Raw genomic sequence first — 16,523 nt, forward strand, 5'->3', positions numbered from 1 at the left:
CTAGAATTCAGGTGCTAGCCTTCCAGGCCAAAGCTCTTCCCACCAAAAACAAAAAAAAAAGGGGGGTAAAAGAAAGAATTGGAGCTTTGTTTCACCCCAACAATGCCTTCCCAATATCCTAATTAATTATGCTTATTTGACTAGGTTTCATATTCCCAAAATAATGAACTTTGGTGACATAATTCGGCAAAGGCTTCTCTAATATTCATTGAAATATTCCCATTTGAGATAAGGAAAGAGCAAGAAAAATCATTTAGGGAATAAAAAATCCCCCTTTGCATTATTGAAGAATATATTCCCAAAGTATGCCCCAACATGTAGTGGCCTTAAGGAAAATGGGATTTGGAATCAAAAACACCTGGGTTCAAACGACAGCTCCATCCTCCTGGGTAACTGAATGATCTTACGTTAGCCTTAGTTTTTTCTATTAGTTAAAAAAAAAAAAAAAATCCACCTATATGGCATTGTTGATTACAATCTGGTGAACGCACTATGTTGTAATGTATTTGTAAAGGCACCTGGCACACGGGGACTCAAATGTCAGTTACCCTTTCCTTTTGAATTGGCTAAAAAGTGAATTTGTTAACTGAATTACATTTTCAGTCTGTTCTTGAATATATATTCCCATGGTTACCAAACTGCAAAGAAGAAAATCATCATCACAGAAACCTAGTGTTCTATGGCCAGCACAGGTCTGGGGAGTCTTGACGTGGTCTGGAAAACACGGATGCAATCTCCTCTCCCCACTTAATAGCTTACTCACCTCGTTTCGAGGATCTCTGTCTTAAGATTATCCTCCATTCCTCTACCTCCTACCAATCTCAAATAAAAAGAGCAAGGTATGTAACTCTCAAGTTGTCAAAGTTTTGTTTTTGAGATGAAGGTCTAACAAACCTGATTTTAAAAATCATATATGGCTCTCAAGGGGAATCATCACTTGAAAATTTCTTAAGCTTGAAGTTCTAGGTGATGACAACCACTATCATTTATTAAGGACCAAAGAGCTGGCACTGTGGGAGCATTATTGCTGCAATTGTCCCAACAACCTTATGAGGTGAGAACTATCACCCCCCGAGTTAGAACAACTGATGCCCAGGGAGATGAAATAACTGAGAAGATGGCATCTGAACTTACAGTGAGCCTAGAGTCCACATTATTCAGTACCATCTGGTGCTCTAACCAGTTTCCATGGCCTTCCTATAAGTTTCCCTCTTCCTAGGGCTCCATTAGCACTGTCTGTGCAACAGAACTTGACAATTCATGCCCCTTCATCCTGTTTTGGAGTTAGACTTGTCTCGTGTGCACCACTGTATCCCCATTTTCAGGTCCATAATTCACTTAGATAAAATAACCTGCAACTCACAGCGGGGCTAAGAAATGAAGCAAAAGAATGGCTTTCTTCTGGGAAAAAGTTGTGCTTGGTGTGTCATTCCTATTTAAATGAAGTTTCCATCAGATTTGAAAACAATTTCTCTTTAGGTAACTATCCTTCAGAAAACTGCGTATTTCACTTTAAATTCTGCAAACGCATCAGAATTTGTTAAATGAAGGAATGTAGAAAAAAGGCATTTGGTTTTGATTGGACCTTAAATGCCTACTGAGACTCTGGGTGCTGCAAAGCATTAATACTAACCAAAAAGTTGGAGGTTCCAGTCCACCTAGGGGCACCTCAAAGGAAAGGCCTGGCTATCTACTTTGAAAAAAATCAGCCACTGAAAACCCTACTATGGTCTCAGGGGCATCTAGGTCAACTGACATAACAGTTCATACATAAATATTCTACATCCCTCTTTGGTGAGTAGCGTCTGGGGTCTTAAAAGCTTGTGAGTGGCCACTTAAGATACATCTATTGGTCCCATCCTGACCAGAGCAAAGAAGAATGAAGAAAACCAAAGACACAAGGAAAATATTAGTCCAAAGGACCAACGGACCACCTGAACCACTGCCTCCACTGACCTGAGCCCAGAGCTAGATGGTGCCCAGCTACCACAAACAATGGCTCTGACAGGAATCACAATAGAGGGTCCCAGGCAGAGAGGGAGAAAAATGTAGAACAAAATTCAAATTCATTCATACAAATTCCAGACTTACTGGTCTGACAGAGACTGGAGGAATCCCGGAGACTACAGCCCCCAGACACCCTGCTAACTCAGATCTGAAGCCACTCCCAAAGTCCACCTGTCAGCCAAAGATTAGGACAGGCCTATAAAACAAACAACACCACACGTGAGGAACATACTTCTTAGTTCAATCAAGTATGAAACCAAATGGGCAACACCTGCCCAAAAGCAAAGACGAGAAGGCAGGAAGGGACAGGAAAACTGGAAGAATGGACACAGGGAACCCAGGGTGGAAAGTGAAAGGTGGAGAGTGCTGACACAATGAGGGGATAGCAACTCATGTTACAGAATAATTTGTGTATAAATTTTTGAATGAGAAACTAATTTGCATTGTTAAGTTTTCATCTAGAGCACAATAAAGGAAGGAAAAAAAAAAAGGCAGTGCCACCTCCCAGTGATTGTATAGGATTCACTTCCGGCAGTTCAGGAACATGCTACTGTGAAACGTTCCTTTAGGAACTTCATAGGCTGCACGGTGTTAGGATGTAACAAACAGGAATAAAGTGACACTGCTCTGATTTTCCTTACTTGGTTCCTATCTGGATCCCCAAATTGTAAAATGAAGCCTTGACTACTCTCTTATCTTTTCCTGTAATACGACTCACAGAACTCCCTGCCAACCACCCTCCTCCTTAAGAGTTGGTTTGGCCAGTATTGGAAGTCTTTCCTGGTATTAACCTAGAAGTAACAAAAAATGTCAACTATTTTCTGTGGGCTGTTCTACAACGTTTACACAGTTCTGGGTTACCCTGTGTCTCCTTCAACGAGTTGGGACACTTGGGTTGACTTAGGTTCGACTTGAAAAAGGCCAGGGCAGACAACCAGTCTCTGAACAAACCCAAGAGGCACCCAACTAAAAACTTTGTTTGCACAGATGCAGAGACATGGAAATTTATATGGCAAGGTCTAAATTCCAGAGTTTGTTTTGCTTTTAATTACACACCCAACCAAATGCATAAAACCCCACAAAATGAGTATAGCAGAAATGTCATCTTTCCTATTTTTAGACTGAAATATATATAAAAAAAAAAAAAACATAGAGCTCATAAAAGCGAGGCCACCATAAATTTTCAGTCAGGGATAAAACGGTTTATAACCGGAGGTGGGGAGAAACAAACACACACACACACCACCAAATCTAACAGTGGTAAACAGTTTTTATTCAGGCAATGAAACATGGAAAAAATATATTAGTAATCATTATAATAATTTCATTTGTGTGAGTGTAACTTTTACAAATATTTATCTGACATATAAAAAGGGAAATTATTGTGCATATAAAATTTATGCAAATAATTATTCCACACAACAATCTCGATAGCAGCAGTCAACATGGCGCCCGTTGCTCCGGATGAGGGGCTCCTCACACACCTCAGGGCACTCGTGGGGGCGCAAGGGGAGCAGATGTGCAATTCACGTTACTTATTGGCACATTAGTACATATGGACATCTAGTGGCAAACACACTTGCTAACAGCAACACAGAAACATTTACTGCTGCCTCTGAGATTTAAAAGAAATGCCTGGATCCCATCCTAGTGGGTGCGAAGGAGCGAGGCTGAAGCTGTGGTGACCTACAGACTGCCCTGTACCTGGACTGCAGTGAGGTTGTTTCAGAGTTCACGTTTTTGTAAGACCATTTGAACATTATTCATAAATACAGAATATTGGTTAGCAGTGTGATCTGGAAATACTTTTTGGAGTATATTTCCGATGCCACCAGAAGGCAGAGGGGAAAAGTGGCAGCTTTACAGCTCTAAACAAAGACTAAATACAGGAAAGGTGAGGCCACACCTCAGCTCCAAGCCTGGCCTTCTCCGTATGAGTTAAAGCATTACAGACTGCCACAGGCCAGCATCACGCAACATCTCCACATTAGAACTATAACCAGAATATATATACATATATAATAGCTGTAACCATATTATAGTTAATAAAGTCATTCCTTAGGAATCTTGTTTGTCCAAATCTAACTGCATGCTAAGAAGAGGCACAGAAATGGGATTGCATTTGGACAAAAACTACGAAAAGTGCAATCTTTAGTCTCCAGGACGCAAGCTCTGGCACTAGGGAGTCAGTCTTCACTGTAGAATGCTGCCGTGTATATTGTTTTCCAGAGAAGGACCCTGGAGAGAAGAGTCTAGTATAGCAGTTACTTTACCCTTTTCTATGTGGGAGACTCAAGGTTTGAATGGTGAATTGTTTCTTAAAAAATAATCCGAGTCTGGAAACCAATCAAACTGTTTTGGACAGAAGTCTCCGTTTAAAATATTTATTAAAATCTTCGAAGTAGATGACTTCTTGGACCTTTGGCTTGACACGTTGGGATTCCCAAACTATATCTGTTCTTTAATAAGCAAATAATCTATCTTTTAAATTCTTCAGAATATGCACATCTTGACTTTAAAATCCTTTCTTAAATCATTTAATCTTTCAACACCTGGTTTCTCTTTCCAACAAGGGGGTAAAATAAGACATCTAAGTCTGAGAGCAGGCTCACACAGTCACAAAACTACGCAGAAGAAACAACAGCCATGAACAATTCACGAGACAGTAGCCAACTGTAGCCAAAGACCAAAAGGGAAAGAAAACATTGGCTCCAGAGCTTCTCCACTAAAAAAACGGTGTGCTGAATCATTTCTAACTCAACGTACACTAGACCTACAATTGCTCTTTAAAAACTTCATTTTGGGCTTTAGAGCCACCATCGAGCCCTTATCTTTTTTAAAAGTGAAGCTCAAATATGACTGCTTTTAGGGGGCAAGTCAGTATATCCTCCCTGTTCATAATTAAAAAAGAAAAAATCGTTGCCGTTAGACAGAGTTAATTTAGGGCTGTCTAATAAATATCTAGGTATTTGTGTGTAAGTTGTATAAAGTCTGGGAGAGGTAGAAAGGGTCACTGGCTAGAAAGAAAATTCAACTTGAGCTAACCTCTAAAATGAAATGCAAACCCTTCCCTTAGCGTCCATACCATCCTGGACTGCTGCCAAATCCTCAGAGCTTTTCACCATCATGTGTTTCTGTACTTCCTAATTTGGCTGGGTCTGAAGAAGCCAGGGGCCACGTGAGAAAACCAGGCTTCTCAATAATTCCAGAAGAATTTTACAGAACAAAAGGTTTGGGCAGGTCACCAGCTTCAAGGAGCGTCTCCAAATAAAGTAAATCTCTGGAGGTCTGGCTGTAACTGACTACCTAGCCAACCAAACAACAAAACGTTCCGTCTGTCTTACATCAAACTCTCCAATTAAAATACGGTTAGATAAAGTTTAGCCACACTCTGGCAAAGTCAAAAACTAAAGAAATGCCTCTGGATCCAGAGTTTCAGCAAATTCACCTAATACCCCCAAACCACTCTGTAAGACAGTGACTTCCTTACGTTTTCCTTCTGCACTTCTGCAACAGGGTCATTATGGCTTAACTAACAAGTAAATTGGCCCCCACATGTTCTGAAGCAAAACCCTAGACTATATTCTCACTCTCCAGCGTGCCGAAGTTTTTTTGTTTTGCTTATTTTTAAAGAAAAATAAACAAACGTACTTCATTCTGCCTAGCATAGTTTCCCATTTCCCAGCTGTACAAGCTACCTGTTCATTCTTACTGGAAACTATCCATCTATTAAATTAGAATTAAGAACATTTCCATGTAATGGTCATGGCCGAGAGGCCAGTGGCAAATATTCCTTAACAAGGACCCTTCTGTATTCCTTGTTCAGCAACTTCATTCCCTAGGGTCTAGTTTTTTAAGGGTCTCTTCTACCAGTGCGTTAGGAAGGGATTGTCGTCATCTTTGTTATAACGCATAGCTACCTTTTAAATACACAATAAACCTAAAAAAAAAAAAAAAGACTATGGATTTAGAATGGAGACCACGAAAAGTCTTTTAGGCTTAAAACAGATCAACATAAAACAAGCAAGCATGGATATACCCCAAACACAGAGCCGCAAAAAAGGGTTTAGTAATGCTTTTGCAGAATGCAAAGTTCATTTCCCTAGGAGTTGTGGGCCATGGCTAAAAGAGGAAATCAGTTACACCAGCTGGACACACTTGTATCTGACAGTATGGCATTCACACTAAGCCAGAGTAGCTGCTTTCAAAGTCCATATGATTGTCAAGTCACTTCTCCAACGAGAGATAACTGCTGTTGTTCTTTTTTGTACAAAATGTTAAGACAATAGGCTTTAAAATACAGCCTAAGCACCAACTGTGATTAAAGCTTATTGGTAAAACATGACTTCTGGAGTTTTAAAAGACACTGACTTTCCTGTGGCTAAAGACTGCACCCATGTGAACAGTACACTGCTAAAGAAAAAGTCTTTTTTTTTTTTTTTAAGATTTACAGAGGTTCTCTACTAGGCACAATTCATTGCTGCAGCTGGATCATGCAACAGGTTTACCAGAAAAGTAGGAAAACTTACATGTAGCAGTGAATAGAGTGCATACCACCATGAAGACCTTCAGGGCGTAAGATTAAGACAAAAGAGTGCTTTAAAAAATTTGCATGGATTTGGCTTTGTCTTTATCAAATGGAAGGGAGTTCATTACCATTACATGGAAAATTGTCATTGTGGCGTCAGTGTCCCCCTCATTCTCTACTGAGTCCAGTAAAAGCTCCAGGAACTTTGCTTTGTTAGTATGGACCTTCTCCTTACACTCCCTGCTCCCAGAATTCAAGTTGTCTTTGTTTAAAGATATTTAAATACACTGATTTTTGGAGTCCTTTGCATTTTTCCTGCCAGTTTTGTTAAAATTGCTACTATTTTAAGTTTTAAAGGATTTTTTGCTTTTAAAAAAATATTTGGAGAACAATTCATCACGCTTGTGGGAAAAAAAAGTAACTTTTTCTACCTTATAATTGGTAATGGGCCTACAGTACCTTTAAATTAAACATGACCTAAAATAAAATTAAAAAAAAACTTTTTTCTTTTTTAAACCTTTTACAAGCAGATTTTCTTCACATATTTTAAATAGAAAGATAATAAGGATTAAACGTTGATTTTTGTTTCAACCAGTGGAAGCAGAGGGGACACATGGCTCTAGATAGACTGGTCAGACCCCAGCTTTGAGGGAGTCCCACGCTGCTGTTCATACAGAAAGCAGATACTACTTTCAGCTGAGGACTAATCCCAAAAAGGCCACACTCGCCAAAGCTAAGAGCATCCAAATACTAGGGCAACAAAATATGAGGGGAAAAAGTCTTTCTCAAATGTGTGCGACGTTTGAGTCTGGACTTATGAATCATGAAAGACACAAGCCTGGATCTTTATATCTTCAATCCCCCAAATTCTTAAGTTGGCATTCTGAGCCAAGACTCGATTTCAAAACAGGGCTTTACATTTCTGGGAGTAGGTTCTTTTCTAGAGAAGTTTTTATTTGACTATGCTTTAGGAGACAAAAAAGAAAAAGAATAGCATATATAAATGTGTGTGTATGTGTAAATGGGCACACAGAATTTCTTCTTGTTATAAACTAGAGGTAACAATAGGCCAAATTCTCTCTTCAAATAAAACCCCGGATGTTGAAAATTAAATTCGAAAGATTAAGTAATAGGTCACAGACAGAAAAAACCAAGATGCTGTGGATAGGAGATGGCCCCAAACAGTAATCACAAAATCACAAATTTAACACCCTTGAAAATTAGAGATGACTGTAAAACAGACGAAAGACGGAGAAACCGCAAACCCTAACTCAGCAGCCCGTTCAACTGGGCCTTAGGACAAGAGCCGTGACACTGCCGGACGCCTTCTTTCCTGACTGCAGGACTCGGGGATTCTCCAAGCTGTCGTGCCGGCAGCAAAGCAGGACAGGCAGCAGGAGGCATGTGCTTTTTTTTTTTTAGTTTTTTTTCTCTGTAAAGGGGCAATTATTCCTGGCTAAGGCAAGATGCTTGTGGTCACGAGGGAAGCAGCCGAATGCAGATCTGCTGGACTAACAGGGAACTCAGTCGGTCTTTCCCAACTTTGCAATCAGCTCATCACAGATTTTCGTCAATTCTTCGATCTCTTGGTTCTGAAAGACAAATGACACACTTATGCAGGCCTCTCTGTCTTTTGAAATGAAGGCCATTACATACAGCTAAACAGTCCCAAGAATGGCTCTACCCATCTTAACTTTCACTACATCATGTTGTTGTTAGTTGCCGTCGAGTCAATTCTGACTCATGGCCACCCCATGTGTGCAGAGTAGAACTGCTCCATAGGGTTTTCAAGACTGTGACCTTTTCAAAGCAGATTGTTAGGCCTTTCTTCTGAGGCATATCCGGGTGGGTTCAAAGCACCAACCTCTTGGCTAGCAATCAAGGACATAACTGTTTGCACCATCCAAGGATAGAACCCTTTTAAGGAAATGAATGCTATAAGATTTCTCCCTGGGGAAAAGTGCCTATCCTCAAAAAAAAAAAAAAAAAATGCTTAAATTGAGTAGGGATGGATGTGGTCACCAAACCTCTGAAGCTTGTCCCTGAGCCTCTTAGCTCCCAAACTTCTTTGTTATCACAGAAATTACCTGGGGGTGCTTGCTAAAAATTACAAGTATCTGGGTCTTAGCATGTCGGCATCCCCAGTGACCCAGGATTCTGGAGCCTCATTGAGCTCCCCAAGCAGTTATCCAACCCAATGATAAAAACCCCTTCTCTAGCTGAATGGACCTCACAGGCACTAGTACACAGTAAGAAAAACAACAGGGACATACAAAGAAGAAATTCTAAAAACTGGGGATCAGTGAGAAATAGCTGTTACCACTGGTTTCCATTTATCTACAGCAGAGTTTCTCAACCATGGCACCATTAACACTCTGAACCAAGTAAGTCTTTGTTGTGGAGACCTATCTTGTACATCGTAGGATGTTTACCAGCACCCCGGCCTCTATCCAGTAGGTGACATCACCCAGTCATGACAACCAAATACATCCCCTGGTGTTGCCAAATGTTCCCTGGGGGCAAAATCACCCCGATTGAAAACCAGAGACCTATAGCAATGAAGGGGGAGGCAGCTCTATGTATTGCATAAAAACAAAGAAGAAAAAGGAAAAAAACTGGCCTCGACTCCAACTAAGAAGTGTCTGCTTCTGAACTTCAGGAAAACACAAGTTCCTCTCTGTACCCTGCCTATGGCTGACTCCCACATACTATTCCTGGGAGTTTAATGGGTCTGCCTTTATAGAACACAGGGGAGACCATCTTGTTTGTCTCCACCTGACTCAGTTTACAAAGGAGCTGGCTTGACGTGTCTCAATCACTCATCCACATCCATTATAAGCTAAGTATACCAAAGACCAGTGAGGCCCATCGCTGAGGGGGAAACATCTCTGCAGTCGTCCAGACCAAACCCCTTTCTGTACCTTCTGCTGAAGGGCCCTTTCCAGGGACTCCACCTTCATCTGCTCTTTCCGGAGTCCAGCGTGGAGAGCGGCACTCTCAGCCTTTGCTTTTGTTCGAACCTGAGCAATTTCTTCATTGGCTCTGTTTATGGTGGTTTGTTTGGAGAATAAAGAGACCAAAAAATACACGGTTAGCCATCAGACACAGTTAGAGTCAGGGTACTAACCACCGACATCTATGACACATGGACCTAAGAGAAAAGACTTAGTGATAGGAGGAAAAATGGGAATCAGTGATCTAAATAATTCAATATTAATAAATAAATATTCACTCTATACACAACTGGTAAGGAAATTTCCATGGTATAAAACCAATGGTAAAATCAATCTCAAAGGCACAACGTGCTTCAAACTTATATTTCAGCAGAAAATGGAGTCATATGGCATTTTCTACAACAATCTTAGATTTTTTTTTAAGTGGGTTTCAATTTTTTTAAATTGTACTTTAGATGAAAGTTTACAATTTTTCATTCAAAAATTTATACTCATATTGTTTTGTGACACTGGTTGTGATTCCCACAATGTGACCCCATGCTCCCCCTTTCCACTTTGGGTTCCCTGTGTCCATTCGTCTAGTTTCTGTCCCTTCCTGCCTTCTCATCTTTGCTTTTGGACAGGAGCTGCCCATTTGGTCTCATATATTTGACTGAACTAAGAGGCACATTCCTCACGTGTGTTATTTTTTGTTTTATAGGCCTTTCTAATCTTTGTCTGAAAAGTGGGCTTCGGGAATGGTTTCAGTTATGGGTTAGCAGAGCATCCAGGGGCCATAGTTTTGGGGCCTTACTTTTTTTTTTTTTTTAACTCAATACAACAGTGGGCAGGATCATGTGGACTACTGCAACTAAAGAGTCAGGATACTACCCGTTGACATCTGTGAGACATAAACTTAGAGAAGTGATTTTATTAATGAGATGCTAAAGCAAAAATTTAAAAAACATTTAAGTGTCAGTTGATAAATAACTAATGAGTGGATGTTAAAACCTCAGTAGTCATCACAGGCATGCAAATGAAAATTATAAAGCTTTTCTTTAACTTCTCAGATTGGCAAAAATTAACATGGATGATCTTGTCCTGTGCTGGTTGAAACACAGGGAGATGGGCAGGCTCACATGCTGATGGCAGGAATGTGGAGGGCAATGTGGTAGTAACCGTTAAAATTTCAAATATATAATGCCTGGGGCCTAGCAGTTCTACTTCCACTGGTCTGTCCACAGCAATACTCCCACTTGGCACAATAGTGAATGCACGCGGATGTTCACTGTAGCGTTATTTACAATGGAAATACATATGAAACTGCCTAAATGCCCATCAATAAAGGAATGGCATAGTCCTATAATCTATTTTTAAAAATTAGATTGAGCTATCTGATCTGACATAGAAAGATGCCCATGAAATACCTGTTAAAGGAAAAAGGAAATTTATATGACTCCAGTATCATATATTTTTTTTTTAAATTGAGGGGAAAAAAAAAAGTCCTGAACTGTTCTGCACAGTTATTTGTAAGGGCACAAAGACTGGAAAGATATACAGTCAACCTTTAATAATAACACATCTGGGAATTGGAAACGGGAAACGGGAACTTAGAAGTTTTTAGAAATAGAAAGAGGGCAAACTAGGCAAGTATGTATTACTTTTTAGTTAAAAAATCAAGTTGGATGCATCCTTCACACCCCACTCTGGGATAAATTCTAAATGTATTTGGATTTGAAAATTTAAAAAAATTAAGCCCAACAAGTCCCAGCAGGACAACAAGGGAGTTCATTTTATACCCAGCCTGGGAAAGGTCTTCGTTACTATGACAGGAAATCCAGAAGCTGTAAATAAACAAACCGACAACAGAAAAATGGGTATAGAATAAACAGAGGCCCTCACAGTAAGGTAAGCAACTGAACAAACAGCCGCTGAAATATCTTCAATCTCACTTTTAAGTGCAAATCAAAACTATAACAGCAGAAAACCACAACTGTGACCGGTTGACAAAGCAACTGGGAAAACAGGCGCTCTCATATATCACTGGTAGGAATGTAAATCGGTGTCCCATGAGAGTAATTTCACCATACTTCTCCTCATTTTCTAAGTTTATATATCCTTTAGCCAGCAATTAATTTTCTAGGTATTTATTACACAGATAACTCACACGCATGCAAAATGACAATTACACAAGGGTATTTACTGCAGCGTTATTTGTAAATGCAAAAGATTTTAAATAACCTGAATGTCCAGCTGGAGGGGACTGGTTAAAAAAACAGGATCCATTCCAACAGTGGAATACCATGCAGGTATTAAAAAAAAAGAAAAAAAAGGAGGAAGCTCTTGATATAGAAAGATGACCAGAATATATTGCTAAATGAACAAAAGCAAGGTGTGCTATTCTCTGTATAAAAAAGGAGGGGGAAAGTATACCTGGAAGCAGAAACTTAAAATAGTGATTACCTGGGATGGCGGATAAGCGAGGAGCCCAGTGGAAGGGGGGCAGGGGTGGAAAGGAGACCCTGTATATACCTTTTTATACTTTTCAATGTTTGAACCATGTGGAGATGTTATCTATTCGAAAAGTTAAATAAAACACACACACACACACGAATGCAACCTGGAGTTGCAAAAGAGTGAATTTTTTGGCCTCTGTCAATCTTCCCGCAACATCGCGACAAAAGAAATTCCTATTTCCAAGCTCTTACTTGTCTAGTTTCTCTTCTGCATGGATTTTCAGGGCCTGATAGCGCTGTTCTTCTTGCTTAACTCTGGCTAAGTAGTCCTGAGCACACTTCTTCAAGGCTTCTTCATTCTGTTCCAAGGCAATAATTTAAAACAAAAGTGGTCATTTCATTTTTCTGCTATCAGTAATATACCACGTATCAGAGTTTCCATTTTTAAAAAATAAGAGCCTAATTAATTCAGATGCTTTTAACTTATACTCCATGGTCATTTGAAACCATCGCACATAACTCTCACTGAAGAAATCCTAGGTAATTTCTTCCAGGTAATTAACTTTCAACATCATATAGTTCAGTTAAACCAATACGCCTACTTTATTATTTTTTTTTAAGTTTTTTTTTTGTTGTGGTAAAATATATATAACAAAACAATAGCATTTTAGCCACTTTTAAGTATACAGCTCAGTGACATTAATTATAATCACCATGTTGTACAACCATCACCACTATCTGTCTTCAAATGTTTTCCATCCCCCAATACATCTACTTTAGGGAGGAAGTTATTCAAAATTGAATTGCAATCGGATTCTCAGATAAATTGGCTAGTCTCACTTTTCTTTTAATATAAAATAAAGAACGCTCCCTGCTGTAAATGTGTCTCACAGACAGTGTGCAACTAAATTAAAGGAATATGTCCATGTATATCTAAATTTGAAATGAGCAGAGAAGAGAATTACGTAGAGAGGGAACCAAACCCAACCAAAAACCACTTAGTCTCTTCTAGAAAATGTAGCTTGAAATCTTTAGTAATACTTTTCCTAGCATTGGACTGATGGATTATCAAAAAGAACATTTCTGGAATTCTCCTGAGTTCTCAACGTTCCATTTCTTACATTCCATGCCACGCTCCGGTGTCTGGGGTTTATGGGCCTGACCCAGCAGAAGAATAACAAAGACCTGCCGCCCAGTGGGCCAGATGCCTGAACGATTACAGAAAAGAAAAGAAAAAGTCTCCAGTCTTACTAGAATAGAAGATGCAAGGCCAATGGGGGCCCTGAGCCTCAATTTAAAAGGCAACTCACACCTTTGGTATATACGTTTGAAGAATCATTACCAAGAAAAGATACTAGCAAGAAGGCAAAAGGAAAATGACACACCACCTTCTTGAACCCTTCCAGGACACCTTTTAGGTTCTCATATCTCCTGAAGAGATCAGAAAGGGACCTTTCCACAGAGTTAAGGTCTGCCAGGGCCTGCTCCTTCTCCATGGTCAGTTGCTGGAAACTCTTCTGAGAGGTCATATTTGTCCGTTGTTCATCTTCTGTGAATCAAGAGTAAACAGTAATGACATATTTACTCAACACACAGTCAATGGCTGCCCTCCATGGGCTAAGCACTGTTCTCAGTGGTTCTGCTTCTTACGGGTTTCATTCTAGTTTGTGATATTGAAAAAAAAAAATAAAGGAGGGCAAAAGGGGTGGGAGTCACTGTTTTATATGGAGTGACCTCTCTCAGGGGCAGATGTGAGCAGAGACCTGAGAACTGAGGACAGGAGAAGAGTATTATACAGAGAGGGAACCAAACCAAAACCCAAGCCAGTTGCCATTGAGTCGATTCCAACTCATAGCAACCCCATGTGTGCAGAGTGGAACTGCCCCACAGGGTTTTCAGGCTGTGACCTTTCGGAGGCAGATCACCAAGCCTTCCTCCTGAGGCACCTCTGGGTGGGTTCAAACCCCCAACCTTTCAGTTAGTGGTTAAGCACTTAACCACTGGCACCCCTCAGACTCTTGAAGAGGGAACAGCTGTGCTAAAAGCCCAATGTTGAGAAGACATTTGGTATTGAGAGCAGCAGAGACTATCATTTAAGGGTGTATGTGCAGAAAGACTGGATTTTGACTTAAGGAGTCAATCCTTACAATACTGGCTAGAAAAGGCTCTAAGTTCAATGCAGGAGGATCACCCACAGTCATTTTGTAAAGGCACCGACGGGTATAATGCAGGGAAAGTGCAACTTGCACTGGGGTAGGGACCAAACCTATCGCTGCGGAGCCAATTCTGACTCACAGCGTCCTGACAGGACAGAGTAGAGCTGCCTCATAAGGCTTCCAAGGCTGTCATCTTTATGGAAGCAGACTGCCACATCCTTCTCCTGAAGAGTGGCTGGTGGGTTCAAACCACCAACCTTTTGGTTAGCAGTCGAGCACTTACTCATCAGGGCTCCTTGAGGTAAGGACACTGTACCACAAAGGGATTCTGTCCCAGGGATATTCACGATGTGGCGAAGTCCTCGAACTCTGGGTACTGGGAGTAGGGTTTTTCACAGAATTAAAGTGTCTGCCATCTTCTAAAATGAACCTAGCTATCACCCATCAACATGCTGAAGTTTGTATACTAATCTGAAAAGCCTCCATTGGATTCTATGGCTAGAATCCTAGAAGCAAATTTTCTCCTTACCAATCATTTGGGCAATGGTCTTTTCATATTCAGCCACAATTTTCCTAAATAAGAGGGAAAAAAAAAGAATTTATCATCAGATGGGGATTTCCGGACAATGAAAGTTAGAGAAATGCTAGCCTGAACAATTAAACACATTAATGTACACTGACCATCCAAGTTCACATAACCCATTTATATCTGGTTTGGGGCTCCTTTTTTTTTTTTTAATATTAATATAAGATTTATTAAAGCCCAAAAAAGTACTTCTGAAGATTTTCTGTTTAACACTCGTTCTATTCTATTAATAGAAACAACTGCCTTCACTTTTTCTTTCTGCCTATTTGAATATCTCAAGGCAACAGATTAATTCCACTTAGCCCAATCAATCGTTTACAAATTAATGACATTTGTGGAGGGGAGCTCTTCCTAAGAGATCTGATCGGACTTTAGGCTTTCCCGGCCCCATCCACATTCTCAGGCACTCCATTCCCTCTGATTCTGTTACGTGTTATCTTGCTGTTCTAATTCCTAAAAGCATTGGGTTTTTTTTTTTTTTTTTTAATTCCTAAAGCATTTCACTTACTCAAAGGCTGTACAGCTCGCCCCCTGGTGTTAACCTTTCTCTGATGAAGAGGAGCAATGATGTTTGACCCTACCCAGTGCCCGGGCTGTTCCCTGTGATCTCCTCAGGAAGAAATGATCGCCCCCTCCTCTCAGGCCGCTCCTGTGGTGCCTGCCACTGTTTACACTGCATCCAACAACTAGACCCTTACATCGTCTACTGTGAGTTCCCTCAAGGCACAGGCTGTGCCTTACTCTCCAGGAGCCCAGCACAGAGCCCTACACCAGTAAACACTCAATATAAAAGCCAAAAATTACGGTGAGCATATTTAAAATGTTTCTTAATCACTTAAGTGCTGACTGCCAAGTGAGATGAATTATGAACGCTTGTTTTCTTCTCTTCTTTGATGCCATATTGAGTTATTGCCCAGCTGATAACTTTCCTTTCTAAGGATTGAGCAAGAAAAATAAAAAGTTATCAATTTCAAGTCAGTCAGTTTTGTTTCTTGTTAGCAGGCTTTTACCATCTATTTGGTGGGTGTGGAATTTGAAGCTACCATTACTCTTGTAAAGGTTTGTTTGTTGTTGTGTGCTGACAAGTCTCTTCTGACTCACAGCGCTCTACAGGACGGAGCAGAACTGCCCCACTGGGTTCCCAGGCTGTAACCTTTATGGGAGCAGATCACCAGGTCTTTTCTCCCACAAAGCGGCTAGTGGGTTTGAACCATCGACCTTTTGGTTAGCAGCCGGGTGCTTCACCACTGCGCTATCAGGGCTCCTTTTCATAAAGATTACAGACTAGAAAACCCTATGGGGCAGTTCTCCTCTGTCACATGGGGTCGCTGTAAGTCTGACTTGGCTCGATGGCAACTAACAGCAACAACATCTAAAATTAATTTTTAAGAAAGTATTATGAATTACATTATGCCATAATAGAAGTTACCAATAAATCGTATTACTCTGCATTTCAAATAGACATTTTTGTATATATGTATGCCAATTCTTTTCAAAAGGCAAGAATTATATGGTGTTCTGCTTACTTTTAATGTTCTGACTAACCCAAGATCAGCTACAGTATTTGAATACAGCACCTGCCAGCAATAACTCATGAAATGGCATTATCAATTACACAAAGCAAGGTGCAAATGGCAAGGCCCTCAAGCTCTCAACAGCTGGCTCTGTAGTAAACAAACATTTCACCACTTTACCTGTAGTAAATTGAATAATGCATAAAGGTATCCACCCGCCGTCCCAAACCTCAAGTCTAACCTCATCTCCAGGACCTCTTGTCGGGTCTCTTCGTATTTTTTCTTCCATTCATTTGCTTCAATCTCTTTAGTGATTATCTAGGTTATAATAGAGACAAAACCT

The 16,523-nt window shown here is 40.3% G+C and overlaps 1 protein-coding gene across 6 annotated transcripts in view; it reads right to left on the reverse strand.

The window, feature by feature from the left end:
* Window positions 1-3,259: 3,259 nt before the first annotated feature.
* Window positions 3,260-16,523, reverse strand: part of TACC1 (transforming acidic coiled-coil containing protein 1) — a 73,292-nt gene continuing 60,028 nt past the window's right edge. For all 6 annotated transcript variants that reach the window (XM_003412522.4, XM_023551100.2, XM_023551102.2 and 3 more), the window contains 6 exons: window positions 16,422-16,498; window positions 14,610-14,653; window positions 13,313-13,473; window positions 12,177-12,283; window positions 9,457-9,577; window positions 3,260-8,127 (listed from right to left, as the gene is read on the reverse strand). In XM_003412522.4, coding sequence (XP_003412570.2) covers window positions 8,059-8,127; window positions 9,457-9,577; window positions 12,177-12,283; window positions 13,313-13,473; window positions 14,610-14,653; window positions 16,422-16,498 — 579 coding nt within the window. In that variant the 3' untranslated portion in view covers window positions 3,260-8,058. The remainder of the gene's footprint in view (window positions 8,128-9,456; window positions 9,578-12,176; window positions 12,284-13,312; window positions 13,474-14,609; window positions 14,654-16,421; window positions 16,499-16,523) is intronic.

Source organism: Loxodonta africana, chromosome 19 (assembly GCF_030014295.1).
Source record: "Loxodonta africana isolate mLoxAfr1 chromosome 19, mLoxAfr1.hap2, whole genome shotgun sequence".
NCBI classification, from domain to species: Eukaryota; Metazoa; Chordata; class Mammalia; order Proboscidea; family Elephantidae; genus Loxodonta; species Loxodonta africana.